Below are 17,062 nucleotides of genomic sequence, written 5' to 3'. Positions count from 1 at the left end.
TATACGTACATATAGATAGATAGATAGATAGATAGACAGACAGATAGACAGATATTTTTGTGTGTGTGTAATGTATCAAATATAATCAAGGGTCCCTAGCAGTGGAATGGCTTGCTCCTATTAAACACAAATGATAAATATAAAAAAACAACAATTGTGAACCCTTACATAGTTCAAACAAAGACCAGCATTGCATTATAAAGCATCGAGCGCCTTTCCATCATGTCTAACTCTTAAAAGCTCCCTTTCCCTTCAGATGTGAATGATTTTGTGTGAACCGCTGAAGTCCAGCGTTTGAAGGCCTGCTAACTGAAGCAACCAGTTGATGGGCATGTGGTCCAACCGGTTCATGTCAAAATGAGCAAAATGAACCTCTGGAGCTGAGAAATAAAACACTGAATGTTTAGATCAAGTCAAGATACAGAGATGAAAGCAGAATCAGAATGTGTGTGTGACCTGGGCCTACGATGAGAGCGCCTCCTTGCTGCAGCGGATCTCCCTGGAAGTCAAACGCAGGGCTGTTCACGGCACGCCACACGCTCCGCAGATTCCCGATCACGAGCCCAGACTTCACATGAGGACTGCTGGACGCTGCACATAAAGAGTACAGGCACATTCAGTCAGACACATCACTCTAAAGCATGGAGATGTGTGTATACAATGACAAAATAAGCTATGCATCTATTTCAGGCAGTCAATTTATGATTAAAACATTAGTGAACTCTTCAACAGAGCAGCTATTTTTGACATTTAACACGGGTGGTGTTGGCGCAGTGGATAAGACGCATGCCTTTGGTGTGAGAGACCCGGGTTCGAATCCACTGTGAGGCACCAATGTGTCCCTGAGCAAGACACTTAACCCCTAGTTGCTCCAGAGGCGTGCGACCTCTGATATATATAGCAATTGTAAGTCGCTTTGGATAAAAGCGTCAGCTAAATGAATAAATGTAATGTAAATGTAACACACAAGAAGTGACTAAATCAAGCACAATACGTGTCTCCATGAATGTCTCTCCTCTTCTCATCCCAAGTTTTTTGTAAATTTGTCTCTCCGGATCAACATATATTTCATGAGAGTAGCCTGTCAGGGAGCAGAAAGCCTAAAACAAGAAGAGATCGCAGAGATAAGACAACCTTGAGTAGTTTTACATTGCACAAAAAACATTGAAAATGTTCTCAATCAACTTTACTCAAACTTGATTGGACTAGATAATTTTTGAGATGCAAACAGGAATTGCGAGATTAACAGTAGTGCTGGCAGAAACGACTCTTTTCGAAGCTTTGAATCAATTGAATCAACATGACTCACTGCTTCGAAGCGTTCGGAACGCCACACACTGGCGACGCCTGCTGTCAGAACTGTGTTACTACAACACAAACTCAGGTCAAACATGCACTACAAAATATCTTTTTGAAATTATGCTTCAAATTCATTTTTAAGATCATTATATATCTCATATTAAATATAACGAACCACTTAAATTCTGAAACTTTGTGTAAAAAGTTGCAGTTAACTTTTAAAATTTTTTGATTCATCAAGAAAAAACAAAACAGACTTCCATAAGCCACAGTTTCTCTTTGACTCGAAGTTTTCAAGCCTTTTGTATTTTAACTGTATATTAATAAACTCATCCTACCTCTATATGACGCCACGATGACTGTCCAATCACCACTAATCTGACATTCGATTCCTACATTTATGAGAAGGGGGAAAAATGTTTTCTTTTCTTCACATTCATTGAACATATGCTGATTTTATATTAATATCATTCTTTTACCTGCAACATTTGCTGAGGTATTTTTCCCAAATCCTCCACATATTCTTTGCATGTGTAGCACAAGAAGTTCTGTAAAATATTAGAAGTCAGAAAGAGCTTCATTGCCAAGTATGTTTTTTTTCACATACAAGGAACTCGTTTAAGTGTCAGAAGCTTCCTGTGCACACAGACAACAACACCACACCGATAAAAACAATAAAATGTGAACAAAATACACATGCATAAATATAAATAAACCATAAAACAATATTATTTTGTGGAATAGACATAGCCTTATTATGCAGTGCACAAGAAAAGAATGAAAAACAAAACAAAAATAAATGAAAAATCATGAAGCGTTAGCTAGATATAAAAAGGTCACAGAATCTCTGTGACAAATGTTATGGCAAAAAAAAAGTTAAACAAAGTCAAGCAAGATCTGCTGGAGAAGCTCTCTTACCCTCACGAAGACAATGATGGCTTTGTTGTGTTGAAACAAACTGCTGAAGGTTTTACAGACACCGTGTCGATCAAATATCAGACAGTCGCTGACCTCAGACACGCACAGATCGTGTGAAGCGCGTTTGTTCTCCTGGACGGAGCGCGCGATCTGGCGCGTTATCGGGAGAACGCCAGCCATTGCGTGCACTTTTCCAAGACGAGTTATTTTAGGAAGTTTCCGCCCATTCCTGCGGGATCACGAGCCAGCCAATCCACCAATACACAGGGATTTACGACTTCATTTCTGATAGAGAATAGGTGGCTAATAATATTATCCGTGGACACTGGTAACATAGTAATAATAAACTGTATTATTTGTTATGTTAGAGTGTCGCTTAAAAATAATTATATCGTGGTTCATTGGAATGAATCTTCCGAACCGACTCGTTGACTCGTGACTTTTTTCATGATTTTTTTCGCAGGCAAACTGTCAGATGGTAATTATAATTATTATTAGGCTATTCATGGATAATGACAATTGTTTCGCGGTTTCATGGAATGAATGAACCATACGAACCGAGTCTAAAATGACCGAGCACAAACAAACAAAAAAAGCAAATTTGACTTGACTTTCAGGAAGCTAACATTTTCCACTAGTATAGTTGCTAGGTGGTAAAATAATGATAAATAATTAAGCTAATTGCTGTATGACACTGGTAACATTATAAAATTTCATGTTTAGCCTATGTTTGAACGACGCCTTAAAGAACTGTATAGCGGTTCATTGGAATGAATCATATGAACCGACTCGCTAAAACGAGAAAAAGGAAAGAAAGCACCATTCAAAAAATGTACTTTACTTGTAAATAGTGACAGTGAGGTGGTAACAATATTGTGCCTTATTAAAATTATTACACCTTTTACATATATATATTTTTTTATCTTTACGCTTGACTGACGTCATAAAATAATTTGATCGTGATTTTAATTGTAATTGATCGTGTGCAATGAATCTAAGATATACGAAAATATAATAAAATAAAGACCTTTTTTGAGGTGCACATGTAGAAGTAATTCTGACTTGACTTTTTCTTCACAAGTGCGAGGTGATTACAAAACTGGGAAAGATTAATATGATTCTTCATGCACATTGAATCGCGCGTTATTGGAATGAATCATCCGAACCGACTCACTAGAATGAATCGTAACTCACGACGCTGCAAACAATGAAGAACGCGTGTGTTTTTTTGTTTTTTTTTGGCTGGAATATGTGTAGATGACTTGTACAGATTCATAAACACTCGTTTGCGAAAGTTTCAAAACAAAACCGCTTTCACGATTCTTAAGTGTTGACGGTTAACAAAGTGAGGTACGATATAGAGTCCGTCCTGTTGCAGTGCAACTATTTATGCATTCGCTTTAAGCGTGTTTACAAAGAGTTCCCTTTAAATCACCAATGATTGGCCACGTGTCCTCACAGACAGTTGATCTAGCCAATGAACGCCCGCTCTCATCTCGAGCCTTGGGCGGGATTTCCGCTGTTATTCGAAATCCGGAAGTGTTTTGAAAGATTGTAGCAGCTTGACACAGCGAGCGCGCGTTTGCGGTGCGTTCGCTTCTGTTTGTGTGTCGCGCGGAGGATGAGAGCGCGGGAAGGAGGCGCCGAGGGCCGCGTGAGCTGGTGAGGATGGGCAGGTTTTATTATGACACATATTCGCTGTTGCTTCTTTTCTCGCGAGGGACTTTAATGGCGTCGTCCGCCGCTATCACTCAATGAAACACAACAACACTCCTCGACGAGTGTGTGAACAGTGACAGCAGTGTTTGGGAATGTTTATACGGTCCCTTCTGACACGTAACAGCAGCACAGAGCCTAACTAACACATCACACATGATATCTGAGACATATAATGCAGCCATGCTGTCCTAAATACTTATTTCCCATTGCATATAGTACTGTGGGGATACCTTGGCTCAGTTATGCTATAGATATATAGACTGTAGTGCGAATGGATTGCATGTTCATATATTTGTTAACTTAGTAGTAGTATTTGTTAACTTCAATATTGATCTTGCTATGCCTCATGCTTGTGCACTTTATAAAACCATTGGTAAGACTTCTGTGTGATCAAGTGTCTAGTTAGTTTAACATCCGAAGAATGTGTTTTTATAATTTTTGGTATGTCACAGTGATTTTGAGACACCTGGAGTAACTAATCCACAATGCAACAGCCATCAATATAATCTGATATGGTTTTGTGTAGATGCAAGTGAGTCAAAATCTATTTTAAGCGCATATTTATTGTTCAGCAAAAGACGATTCGTCTGTCACTTCTTTTTATCTCTCTTTTTTTGGACAACAACACAAAAAGAAACAAATACTATCAAGCACTAACTACATATAATATGAAAACTTATGACTTGGCAGTACCCTAAATATATTATAAGTATATAATGACTGTTGTCAAACGTGTTTCCCAAACACGCCTCCCGTCTGCTATTGGTCACTCAAACAGATAGCCCCGCCCCCAGCTCACTCTATATACGCTCTCATTTTCCTCTGTCGCTCTCTCGTTCCCCAGAGTCACCGTGAATCATCTATATGGGCCATTTTCTCTCAAGAAATGGTGACGGCCTGAAGACGAAATCACGGAAGCTGCGCAAGAAGAAGAAAAGGAGGAACTGCTTCCTTCAGGGTCCCTGCATGCTGTGCTTCCTCGGGAGCGTCGAGGACGACTGGCCCTTCGAGAGCGCGGCGGTGTCCAAACTCGTCTCGCTGAACTCGCCCGAGGAGTGCGCCAGGTTCCTCCTCTCTCCGGGAGAGCGGGCCGTTTGGGAGGCTCAGGGTCGCAGTCTGCTCTCCAAGCTGATCGGGCCCCCGGCGCGCTTCTGTGCCGCGGACGATTCGGAAATGGTGTGCAAGCGTAAGTGTGCAGAGCTGCAGCGGTGTACGCCCCGCAAACAGCCTCGCTGTGCCTTCCAGGAGGACATGGAGAACGGAGAGGAGCGAGGAGACCGCCGCTGCCTCCTTCCCTCACTGCCTTCATCCTCCTCCTCTTCCTCTCCTTCGGAGGAGGACGGCTCCGGCGCGGGACGGCACACAGATGCAGGCAGCGCCTCGACTTCTTCCTCCTCCTGCTGCTGTCAGTCGTCTCGAAACGAGAGCTCGGAGGAGACGAAGAGCGCTGAAAACACAGACATCAACCAGCTGCCGTCCTCTATACTGCTCAAGGTCTGTACTCAAACCAAGATGTGCTCCTCCGAGATTATTCACAAAACATCTTCAGGCTAAAAGTAGCTCACAACTCTTAAAAATATTGCTCTAAATGTTTGCTCTGAGAGGTGTTTGGGCTCTAAACTAGCTCCTAAATGTGTGAAAGGTGAGGAGCAGTGAAGAGGAGTCTCCTAAACCAGCTGTTTGCTGGGAATCTGCCTCTGAACGACAACATCTGAGACAGATTTGACATTTATAAAGGCATCACTTTATACCTTTAAAACCTTTATTTGAATATGGCAGTATAATACAATATTTCTATGAATGAATCTCTGACAGAGACTATCAGCCAATCAGAAGCATGATGACATCATCCACAGCCACGAGCTCAGCCCCGCCCCCTTCCTCTTCTCTCTATTACTGTGTCTCAGCAGCTTTGTGAACACATTTAAAGAGAAAACTCTTTTACTGCTGTTTAGGAGATGTTTTGTGAATATGAGCCCTTATTTGTAGAAGTGTCTCATCAGTGGATGCTCTGCAGTGAATGGGTGCCGTCAGAATGAGAGTCTGATAAAAACATCCCAATAATCCACAGCACTCCAGTCCATCAGTGAACATCTGGAGAAGACAAAACCTGAAACACATCCAGCATTAAGATGATTTTAACTCAAACACATAGAGTCTATAATCCAGAATAACACTTCCTCCAGTGAAAAAGTGTTCTGGTCTGAATCAGGAGAGAAATCTGCACAGATCAAGCAGCGTTTAAACAGATCTAAACTAATCTGTGAGAGACTGGAGGAAGTGTTATTCTGGATTATAATCTAGATTCATGTATAAAGTGATGATGAGTCGATGAAGCCATGTGTGCTGTGTTCTCAGGTGTTTTCTCACCTGTCGGTGAAGGAGAGATGTCTGGGTGCGTCTCTGGTCTGTAAATACTGGCGCGATCTCTGCTTAGACTTCCAGTTCTGGAAACAGATCGACCTCAGCGGCCTCCAGCAGGTTTGTGCTTGATCCAATTCATCCATAAAACAGTTTGCACAAAGCACGGAAAACTGCTCATATTTGCAGAAAATGCTCTAAAAGCCCAATCGTTTTCTATCAGAGCTTTATAAATGAAGGGTCTCTCTAGTGACTGGTGGGATTCAGTAGTGTATAATGATGTTAAAGTGAGATTTCTGTCTGTGTGAGAGCAGGTTACAGATGATCTCCTGGTGAAGATCGCGTCCCGGAGGCAGAACGTGACTGAGATCAACATCTCCGACTGTCGTAACGTTCAGGACCACGGCGTTTGCTCTCTGGCGTCCAGCTGTCCCGGTCTGATCAAATACACGGCGTACCGCTGTAAGCAGCTCAGCGATGTGTCTCTGTGCACCGTGGCCATCCACTGCCCGCTGCTGCAGAAAGTGCACGCCGGGAACCAGGACAAACTCACTGACCACGCGCTCAGACTGGTGAGACTACACTCACCTGATGCGTGCATGAGAGAAATATGAGTCAAAGACAAAAAAGGGTTTAAGCATTGAAAAAAAAATTGTTGTTGTTTTCCCAAAAGAGATGTTCAAAGTTTTCCATTTAATTTCATTAATTGCAATTTTGTTTTTCTGTGCAAAAATCAAATATGATTTACAGAAGACACCCACTAGTGTAATGGTCTTGTCAGGCATATTTACTACAAAAATCAATTTATGACATATTAAAATAATACTTACTTTCACCCCAAATACTAATAATGTGTAATTTTACATTTGTAAAATATTGCTGCTTTATTATTTTATTTATATCGATGTGTACAATAATGAATAAGCATGTTGTTTGAATCTTTACTTAAATATTTTGTTATACTGAATAAACTAATTTTGAAACTTAATCCTAAAAAAGCTAATTTGAAATATTAAAAGTAGACACTTTTCTTGCATTTAATGTGCTTTCTATGGATATAAAATCACTTTTGTTTCTAATGGAAATTTTGGGATATTGTGATAAAATTGTTATTAATTCTATTTATTTAACAGATGTTTTAAATTAGTAAATAAAAATAAAACTTAAATTTTTATAATAAAACTGTAACTTGAAAATAAAATAACAATATTTAAATAAGAGTAAAAATAGTTTTTTTAAATATTTAAAATAGAAAATAAAATAATAAAATATTTTAAATAAAAATACAGTTCTAAAAATAAAATATTTAAAAAATATATAGAAAAATAGGTTGAAAATATTTTACAAATATAAAAAATCAAAACAAAATAAATCACTCAAAATAAATATTTTATATGTTTACCCACATGTAATTATTATCTGACCAGGGTTCATACAGGAGCTGGAAATTCTTGAAAATTCGTGCATTTCCATGTATTAAAGTTTTGAAAAACTCTAGATTTTTTGCTAAAGTGATTGAAATTGTAATTTCATTGCTTTCATTCTAAAAATTCAATTCTCTGACTAAACAGTGTGTGTTTTAGATAACAAGATAATATGGTTAGGATGCTTGCGCTTTATATATCTTGGCTGTAATTACAGAAAGCTTACAATAGAATCCAGAATAATCTCTATATTATATCATCATTAGTAATTAATATTGCATAATGTATATTTACAAAAAAAGATATATATCTGAGCAAAACTGCAGATCTGCATAAGTAACATCTGATTTAATGTGGAGAAGAATATGCATTTATACTTGAATTTGACTTTGGCAAAGGTGTAACAGAACCAAAATACCAATGTGTTGCTAAATGCTTATAATTTTATTAAAAAATAAAATTAAAAGCCAACGATACATTGTATTGGTCAAAATTATCAAACATTTTTTATGCCAAAAATCATTAGGATATTAAGTAAAGATCATGTTCCTTTAAGATATTTAGTAAATCTGCTACTGTAAATATATGAAAACTTAATTACTGATTAGTAATATGCATTGCTAAGAACTACATCTGAATGACTTTAAAGATGATTTTGTTGTCCAGGGTCACGTGTGTGTGTGTGTGTGTGTGTGTGTGTACTGTGTATATGAATTATGAATATATAAATACACACACATGCATGTATACATGTATGAATATATCATATAAATGATACAAATATAAATATAAGGATGTCAATTTTTTTAAAATATATTCTGTATGATTGTATATTTATATATACATAATCAATATACACAGTGCACACACACACACACACACACATATATATTGCATAATTATTATATATTAATCGATTGACAGCAGGACTGATTTGATCTAGTACTGTATCTGGAAGGGGTTGGGCTCTGTGCATCTCTTCTGCATGCAGTCATATGTCTGTTCTGAAGCGAATGCATGTTTGTGTGTCGTGTGCAGTTGGGGGAACACTGTAAAGAGCTGAAGGATGTGCATTTCGGCCAGTGCTACAGCATCAGTGACGAGGGTCTGGTGGCGCTGGCGCAGGGATGCAGTAAACTACAGAGGATCTACATGCAGGAGAACAAACTGGTACGTGCATCGACCGAAGAGTCTGAGAGACTGGCAGATAGAATTAAATTAGATGATATTTAGCTGTACTCCTACAGTTTCTGATATTCTTTATGTATTCTGTGTCGAGGTCGGTTCACACTGTTACAAATTCATCTTTAAATATGTTTGAATCGATTTTGACCATTTATGGGCATTTTTTTACATTCTGAAAGTGTGCATTATGTTTTGAATCAAATTCTTACATTTAATCTGTGAATTAGAATGATAAAACGTTTGGGCTATTACTGAGCAAATGCAACCATAAATGAATCTTTGCAGCGCAGAGGAAACACAGAAGCTGCGTCTGAAGAGGCATTTAGATGTTAGACATGAATGCATTTAACCTGCAGTTACAAATGCATTAATAATGTTTTCATATATGTGACCCTGGGGCACAAAACTAGTCATAAGATCAATTTTGGACATTTAGATTTATACATCACCTGAATAAATCATCTCTCCAGTGATGTCTGGTTTGTTAGGAGGACAATATTTGAAAATCTGGAATCTGAGGGATCACAAAAAATTAAATATTGAGAAAATCATCTTTAAAGTTGTTCAGATGAAGTTCTTAGCAATGAATATTACTAATCAAAAATAAAATTTTGATATATTTACAGTAGCAGATTCACTAAATATCTTCATGGAACATGATCTGTCATAAAAGAGAAATGTATAATTATGACTCATACAATGTATTGATGTCTATTTCTACAAATATACGTCTGTGACACTGATGACGGCTTCTGTGCTCATGGGACACGTGTTATTCGTAAACACTGAATAGATACTTTAATGTAGAATTAGAACCGCCAGTAGGTGGCAGCACGTCAGTGTTCATAAGTGAGTCATTGCGACTGAACCGAATCATTTTAAACGGTTGTTTCATTCCAACGAATCACCTTCATGTTGCTCAGAGACTCAAAACAGCGATGTGACTGTGTTTGTTAGGAATTGTTTTTGTTGTTTAAATGGGAAATATTGTGTCTAAAACACAAGTCTCTTAATTAACTAATTGAGCTGTTGTAAAAAAAAAAAGCAACATCTCTTTTTGTAATAATTTCCATTTTTGGAGAAAAAAATTGATTGACTATCTGAAGTGGCATCAAAATATACATTTCTGCCCCCATATCTTATAGACTGAGTCATGCAAAAAAAAAAAAAAAAAAAAAAAAAGATAAATATGCATAAACATACAGATTTATGTAAATACTGTATGTTGATTTAATAAAGTTGCATATATATATATATATATATATATATATATATATATATATATATATATATATATTGGCATATATGGTTGCTGCATGCATAAAATAACATATAAAGTAATCATCATTATATGTACATAATCATATAAAATTACCATAATCAAATTTGGATACATTATAAACTTCGGCCTTCGGCCATTAAATCATGGCCTTACAATTAACACATAAGGCATTACCTCTCAATATAGGGCTTTATCTTGTATGTCATATATTACATTCCCATATGAATAATTACATAGGAACTAGTTTATTTTAGAATTGTGCATACATACTTCATATACACAGTACACACTCATGTATTATGTAAACAGAAACTTTTATTCTGGATGTGATGAATCACAATTAATCATTTGACAGCACTTCTATATATATTTATATTGCATGCACAAATCTGCTTTTCAAGGAAGCGTTTGTTTTAAAGCTGTTGAACAGTGTTGGTGAATGTCTGTCTGCAGCCGCTGGAGGTCACTGTTGTTCCTCTAATGAGAAAAGGTGCTTTAAAACACACCTTTGGACATTATTTGTAACGAGACGCAGGCTTGATGTGTCTTAGACCCCGATGTTGTCAGATGAGCAGCAGACTGAGATTCAGAGAGTTTTCCAGCCACTTCAAGAACAAAAGGACTCCAAATAACTAATAATTATCGATTTCTCTAATTGTAAATCAGATTTCAGTATGTCAGGCTTTTCCAGATGTGTGAATATTAGTGGGGAACTGATGATGTGTTGTTATTTTGAGTGCTCAGCCTTTTTTACTTTGTGATCTGATGTACTTCTGAGTGAAATTAGTTATTCAATAAAGCTGTACACACACAAAATATATATATCTCAACATTGTATTTGGTCTGGACCAAAGCAAGTCAACTAGCAGACTTTCCTGGTTTGAATATACCCTAAGAAAATATTCAGAGTATTTGTGTGTTTATTTGTAATTAAAAGTAAAAAAAAATTACAATATTAACAAAATAAATACATAAAAAAACAATGCATTTTAAAGATAAAACCTAAAAATAAATACATAAAAATATGTAAATAAATGTAAAAAACTATATATATTTTTTTACATATTTATAAAAATATTTAAAAGTGTAAAAAAAATAAAGTAAAAAAAAACTTGGCAGATTTAGGCAGTGTGTTATTTTATCTGTAGTCCCAGGGCAGAAATAAATAAACAAACAAATAAAACAATATATAGATAAAATACATAAATTAAAAAAGCACTACATACAATTTTAACACAATATCTCTATAACCTTCCCCAATTTTTGATTTGATAAACCAAATTTCTTTCTTTTAAAGACTTGTATCTTAGAGGATAAAGCATTTAATGTTGGTTGTGGAGTGGTTTTGTGTTTTCAGATTAACACACTTTAGGGACTGAACGATCGAAATAATTCAAGTGTGAGAAACCGAGACCTTCTCATGAAGTGAAAATCCAGATGAATAGATCTGAAACCGTTCAAGCGATGACTGAAGTTATAAACCAAGCACCGATCAAACTACGAGAGCGTGTCTTGAGTGAAATCTGAAGTATATATCAGTATTGTCTCTTTGGTGTTTCCTCGCTGTAATGTGATGGTCAGAAACCGTAAACTTGTCTTTGGCTCCGCTCCGTCTCCTGATGACATCTGAGTCCTCTCTCTCCTGACGGATCCGATGCTTTCGGTGACAGATCGCACAATCGTGCCTCATTCAGAATAAAGGGCCCCGCTGCTAATGGATTAAAACGATCCCGCGTCTGTCTCTCCCAATCAATGATGAATAGGGCTGATCCACTCGTCCTCGCTCGGATAATTGAGGAATTAAAACGCTGTGCATTCGGAGCTTCTCCTTTAAACACTGGACTCTTCTAATGCTGGCCATTTCAAACCTAACCTCATATTTTTACCTTTTTATTTTTTTTGTTGATGCTAATTTTAAATTAGCACGCACTGTTTCTTTAAGATGCTTTAATGCATGTTTTGAGTTGCATTTGCATTCTCTTTTAAACTCTGTTTGTGACTTTTAAAAGCATAAACATTAATAAAAGTTTAAGAATAGACTGTTTTAGATCATATACTAAATCAAGGAGGAGCAGATTTATCTTGTTTTAAAGAAAGCTGAATGATTGTTTTTTTAGATGCATATCATATTTAGGATTTATATCCTGTTAATCTGTATTTGTCATCGTTTATGCTTTAAAGATGCAATCGATTAACTCTTTTGCAATACATTTCAGTGTATATTTTATTTTTTAGTTTAGGTGAACTGTTTCTTTAAGACTCTATTCTGTTCAGGTTACATAAATGCATCAACTTATTTTTTTAAATTGCATTTCTGTCATCTTTTAGAGTATATTTGTGTCTATTTATGCATGAACCACAGACATGTGTTGACAGATAATAAGCAGTTTTCAGGCAGGATTTTTACCCTTTTGTTTGACGCAGCGATTTTAATATTTGTGTGTACTGTTTCTTTAAGACGCTTTTATGCTCCTTTCCATTGAACAATTAATTTCTCTCCTGTTTTAATCTTTATTTGTTTCTTTTTAAGCATAAACATGATTCAAATGTTGATAGATTATGCTGACAATGTAAATACTTCAATATATGTTATCTAAAACCAAGTCTAAACATACAGCATTGTATCTTAATAAAGAATATATTGTCTTTTTAGGTTTATGCTTAAAACGAGACACAAATACAGATTAAAACTGGATAGAAATGCATTAAAGATGTTTTTATTTAACTTGTTCTGAAACATTTGATCTTAAACATTTTAATTGTATCACTTCAAACACAAAAGGTAAAAATCCAGCCTTAATATCAAACAGTTTTGAATTTAAAAGAAGATCACAAAACCACTCATAAGGTACATTTTTTGGAAACTGAGATTAATGCATCATCTGAAGCTGAATAAATAATCCTTCCATTGATGCACGAGGACAATATTTGATGCAACTGTTAAAAAATCTGGAATCTGAGAGTGCAAAATAACTAAATATTGAGAAAATCATCTTTAAAGTTGTTTAAATGAAGCTCTAAGCAATGCATATTACGTTTTGATATATTTACAGTTGAAGATTTACTAAATGCATTCACAGAACATGATCTATAACAAAAAATATTGTTAGCAATTGCTTCAAATACAGCTGTGCTACTTATATCTGCTTTTGTGCTCCAGAGAACCAGTTGCATTGTGTTTTCTGTGATTATCTTCATCTTTAATGATCCGGCTCTCCACATTTTAAAGCCGAGTAGCCAGAGAACTAAAAGCAGTCATGCAGCACATTTAGTCTCTTTCCCGGCCCATGATGGCTTCCAAATCGAATCTGTAGTTTTAAGGCCAGGGTTTCTCGTAGATTGGCCACTTGTCTCGTTGTCAGGTCTGAACCGGTGAACTGCGGGAGTCCAGCTCTTTGAATGTCTCCGAGCTGAATGCCAGCTTGTGGGAGTCGTTTTATTCAGTGTAACTTTAGATGAGCGCTTCTCACAGCTTTCAGGACAAGCGCTGCCTTTGATCGCATCAGAGCATCCAAGAACCACACAATTCTCTGTAATATTTTCTGTGTTCCTGTGTTGTTTTTGTCAGTGGTTGTGAGTGCTAGCAGACGGGTCTCGCTAATGTCTTCCAGGAGGTAGATCTGGAATAACATCATCAGAACCATATCACACAGCTGTATTATTGATAAAAAAAAACAGAAATAATAAATTAATAAAAAATCTATGAACTACGTTTGAAATGTTTTGGTTGTGTAAGGTTTAATTTTTTTTTTTTAAATAATAAATTACATTTATAAAATTAAAGTCTCTTATGCATAACAATGCAGCACTTATTTGACAAATAATACAGAAAAAATCTTAATATTATGAAATATTATTACAATTTAAAATAAATGCTTTCTCTGTGAATATTTTGTAAAATGTAACCCCTTTCTGTTGCAAAGCTAAATTTTCATTATTTATCAGCATTTAAAAAAAAATACTTTTTAAATAATGTGTAATTTAATCTATTTAATATCAAGTTTTTTTTTTTTTTTTTGTTTTTTTTTTTGCTTTGCTTTTTTTTTTTTTTTTTTTTTTGCCAGCAGAAGTTTATTAATTTAATCCTAATTTTGCATGAAAGGCTTGTTCTCTTCTTTTTGCCCGAATCTTTCCTGGAAGTGCAGGATTGTAATGTTCTCTGATCTGCCAGAAACTCTTTAGAGATGTGCACATGTCCCCGATCATGCACACGTCCATCTGATTAGCTTGATTTTTAATTAGCCTAAATGTCTACTGTAAATGGAATTGTTGATGACCTAAAATAGATTAGAGAGCCCTCAATTTGCCTTTAATTACGTGTGTGCGGGATGTCAGATGTGCCGACAGCATCACTGGTCGATGATTAAATATCACGTATCACTTCATGGGATTATTTGGCTTTTTGAAGTGGCATCTAAGGAATAATAAGGAACAGAGCGGTGAAAAGTTTTGCATTAAATTGAGGCAACGAGAGCGGAGGATGTAATGACTGCTGTCAATTCTCACAGATTCTGCTTTTTCATTGAATGTGACGAAAGACGAGAGCATCCCACTTAGCACCTGGATAAAACAGTACCTGGTTTTAGGAACTATTTTAGGAGTTGCATTACTCCTTATATAAATGGCCTTAAAGGAGTTCATTCAAAATCTAAATGTGTTAATTCTCAGAGATCAGTTTGAGTTTGTTTCTTCATCAGGTTTGTAGAAACGTAGCACTGCATCAGTGTCTCATCAGTGGATGCTCTGCAGTGAATGGGTGCCGTCAGAATGAGAGTCTGATAAAAACATCACAATAATCCACAGCACTCCAGTCCATCAGTGAACATCTGGAGAAGACGAAACCTGAAACACATCCAGCATTAAGATGATTTTAACTCAAACACATAGAGTCTATAATCCAGAATAACACTTCCTCCAGTGAAAAAGTGTTCTGGTCTGAATCAGGAGAGAAATCTGCACAGATCAAGCAGCGTTTAAACAGATCTAAACTAATCTCTGAGAGACTGGAGGAAATGCACTTTTTCACTGGATAAGTTATTATTGTTAACTAAGCCCATAATAAATTCTAATAAATTAATTACTTGAAATAAAATAAACATCAACTGATATAGAAAAAAAGAAAAAAAAAAAAAAAACTGGAGCTAAGATAAAAGTTTAAGTCGAAGTTCTAAAATAACCATATCTTAACTACAACCCAAAACTATATAGATATATATATATAAAAAAAACGCAACAAAAATACTTTAAATTAACAAATTAAAAGGCTAGAATAGGCTGTCACTTTGTGTGAATAAGCAGTTTAAACATATTTAACTGAAATAAAAAATTATTAAATTGAAATTTAAACTATAATTTAAAAACAACAAAAACTAATAAAATGAAAAAAAAAGACTAAAACTTTAAAACTAAGATAAAAGCAGAATAAGAATTAAATCAAATTCATAATATAATAGTATCTCACTGAAGCTAAAGTAACACTGATGTTTCTAAATAGTAGAATAGTGCTAACGTCATGCTAGTTACTAGCTTATCATGCCAACAACATGCTAGTCACTTGCTAATCATGTTAACGACATGCTTGTCACTTGTTAATCATGTAATAAACATGCTAGTAACTTGTTAATAATGCTAACAACATGCTAACGACATGCTAGTCTCTTGCTAATGATGTTAGTAACATGCTTGAAACTTGTTAATGACATGCTAGTTGCTTGTTAATCATGCTAGAAACGTGCTAGTGACATGCTAGTAACTTGCTAATCATGCTGACATGCTAGTCACTTGCTAGTTATGCTGGAAATATGCTAACAACATGCTAGTAACTTACTAGTCATGCTAGCAACATGCTGGTCACTTGCTAATCATGCCAACAACATGATAGTGACATGCTAGTCACTTGCTAATCATGCTAACAACATGCTAGTGACAGGCTAGTCACTTGCTAATCATGCTAACAACATGCTAGTGACAGGCTAGTCACTTGATAATGATGCATGCAGAAACGGGCTTCCATAGGATATTAAGTAAAGATTGTGGTGTGACGTTGAAGATGTGACGTTAAATGAAAGTTGTGTTTTTTGACAGCATCAGATGAAATTCTCTCTGCTTCTACAGATAAAAAAATGACGACTCATTGATATGCAGCTCTGCTTTAGTAATATCAGTAGTTTGATTTGATAATTGTTACTGTAACCTTAAGAGATTCTCTGTGTATTAGTGTGCACTTCTGAGTGTGTGTGTGTAACCGTGTACATGCTCTTATTTAATGCGGTGAGTGCTCATTTCCAGGAATTGGTCATATAGTGGCCTGCCATGCATCGTAAAGAATATATTCTTCAGTAATTGAATGAGCTGAAGGGATGCGAGTGCTTTCTGGAGGAGTAAAAGTGTTTTCACGCTGGCTTTTGGGATGGACAGGAAGTGCTTTGATTTGAAATGACTGGAGGAAATGACATCATCATAATTGATTCATGATGCCTTTTTCATATATTTTTGCTCTCTTGAAGATGTTTATTGTCGTGTTTGTCAGTTTGCACTCCTTGTGTGTGTATTGGGCAAAATATTGTGCAGCACAACATTGCTAATAATCAGACATGTTTCTTGAGCAGTAAATCATCATATTTTCATGATTTCTGAAGATCATGTGACACTGAAGACTGGAGGAATGATGCTGAAAATACAGCGGAGCATCACAGAAATACATTACACTTTAACACAGATTCACACAGAAAACAGAAAATGTTCACTAGAAGCCTTTTTAAACTGCTGTTCTCATAGATTTGAACCTTATATATACTGTTTGTATGTATATCTCATGTATAGCAACTTGTTAATCATGCTAACAACATGCTAGTCACTTGCTAATAATGTTAGT

At 35.9% G+C, this 17,062-nt stretch overlaps 2 protein-coding genes across 2 annotated transcripts; one reads left to right on the top strand and one right to left on the bottom strand.

Annotated features, from left to right (window-relative positions):
- Positions 1–51: 51 nt before the first annotated feature.
- prxl2c (peroxiredoxin like 2C) lies at positions 52–2,445 on the bottom strand. The gene is made up of 6 exons (XM_026268879.1): positions 2,218–2,445; positions 1,779–1,847; positions 1,638–1,691; positions 995–1,100; positions 457–591; positions 52–380 (listed from the first exon to the last, which is right to left on the bottom strand). Exons 1-6 carry the CDS (start codon positions 2,395–2,397, stop codon positions 253–255), a joined length of 672 nt encoding a protein of 223 aa, XP_026124664.1. The 5' UTR covers positions 2,398–2,445; the 3' UTR covers positions 52–252.
- A 1,280-nt stretch (positions 2,446–3,725) lies between these two features.
- Positions 3,726–9,266, top strand: LOC113106865 (F-box/LRR-repeat protein 17-like). Its single transcript, XM_026268878.1, has 5 exons — positions 3,726–3,879; positions 4,781–5,430; positions 6,295–6,417; positions 6,612–6,869; positions 8,760–9,266. The coding sequence occupies exons 2-5, from the start codon at positions 4,801–4,803 to the stop codon at positions 8,952–8,954; spliced, it is 1,206 nt and encodes a 401-aa protein (XP_026124663.1). The 5' UTR covers positions 3,726–3,879; positions 4,781–4,800; the 3' UTR covers positions 8,955–9,266.
- The last annotated feature ends 7,796 nt before the right edge of the window (positions 9,267–17,062 follow it).

This window comes from Carassius auratus, chromosome 8 (genome assembly GCF_003368295.1).
Source record: "Carassius auratus strain Wakin chromosome 8, ASM336829v1, whole genome shotgun sequence".
Classification (NCBI taxonomy): Eukaryota; Metazoa; Chordata; class Actinopteri; order Cypriniformes; family Cyprinidae; genus Carassius; species Carassius auratus.
The sequence above is the reverse complement of the archived record's forward strand: the minus strand, read 5'-3'. Positions and strand labels throughout refer to the sequence as shown.

Bases quoted from the DNA above. Each gene is read 5' to 3' on its own strand.
- prxl2c (XM_026268879.1), bottom strand. From the start codon at position 2,397: ATGGCTGGCGTTCTCCCGATAACGCGCCAGATCGCGCGCTCCGTCCAG. The intron at 1,848-2,217 runs GTAAGAGAGCTT...AATATTTTACAG, and splicing joins CCATCATTGTCTTCGTGAGG to AACTTCTTGTGCTACACATG. The intron at 1,101-1,637 runs GTAGGATGAGTT...TTCTTGTTTTAG, and splicing joins CATCGTGGCGTCATATAGAG to GCTTTCTGCTCCCTGACAGG.
- LOC113106865 (XM_026268878.1), top strand. From the start codon at position 4,801: ATGGGCCATTTTCTCTCAAGAAATGGTGACGGCCTGAAGACGAAATCA. The intron at 6,418-6,611 runs GTTTGTGCTTGA...GTGTGAGAGCAG, and splicing joins ACCTCAGCGGCCTCCAGCAG to GTTACAGATGATCTCCTGGT. The intron at 6,870-8,759 runs GTGAGACTACAC...TGTCGTGTGCAG, and splicing joins CTGACCACGCGCTCAGACTG to TTGGGGGAACACTGTAAAGA.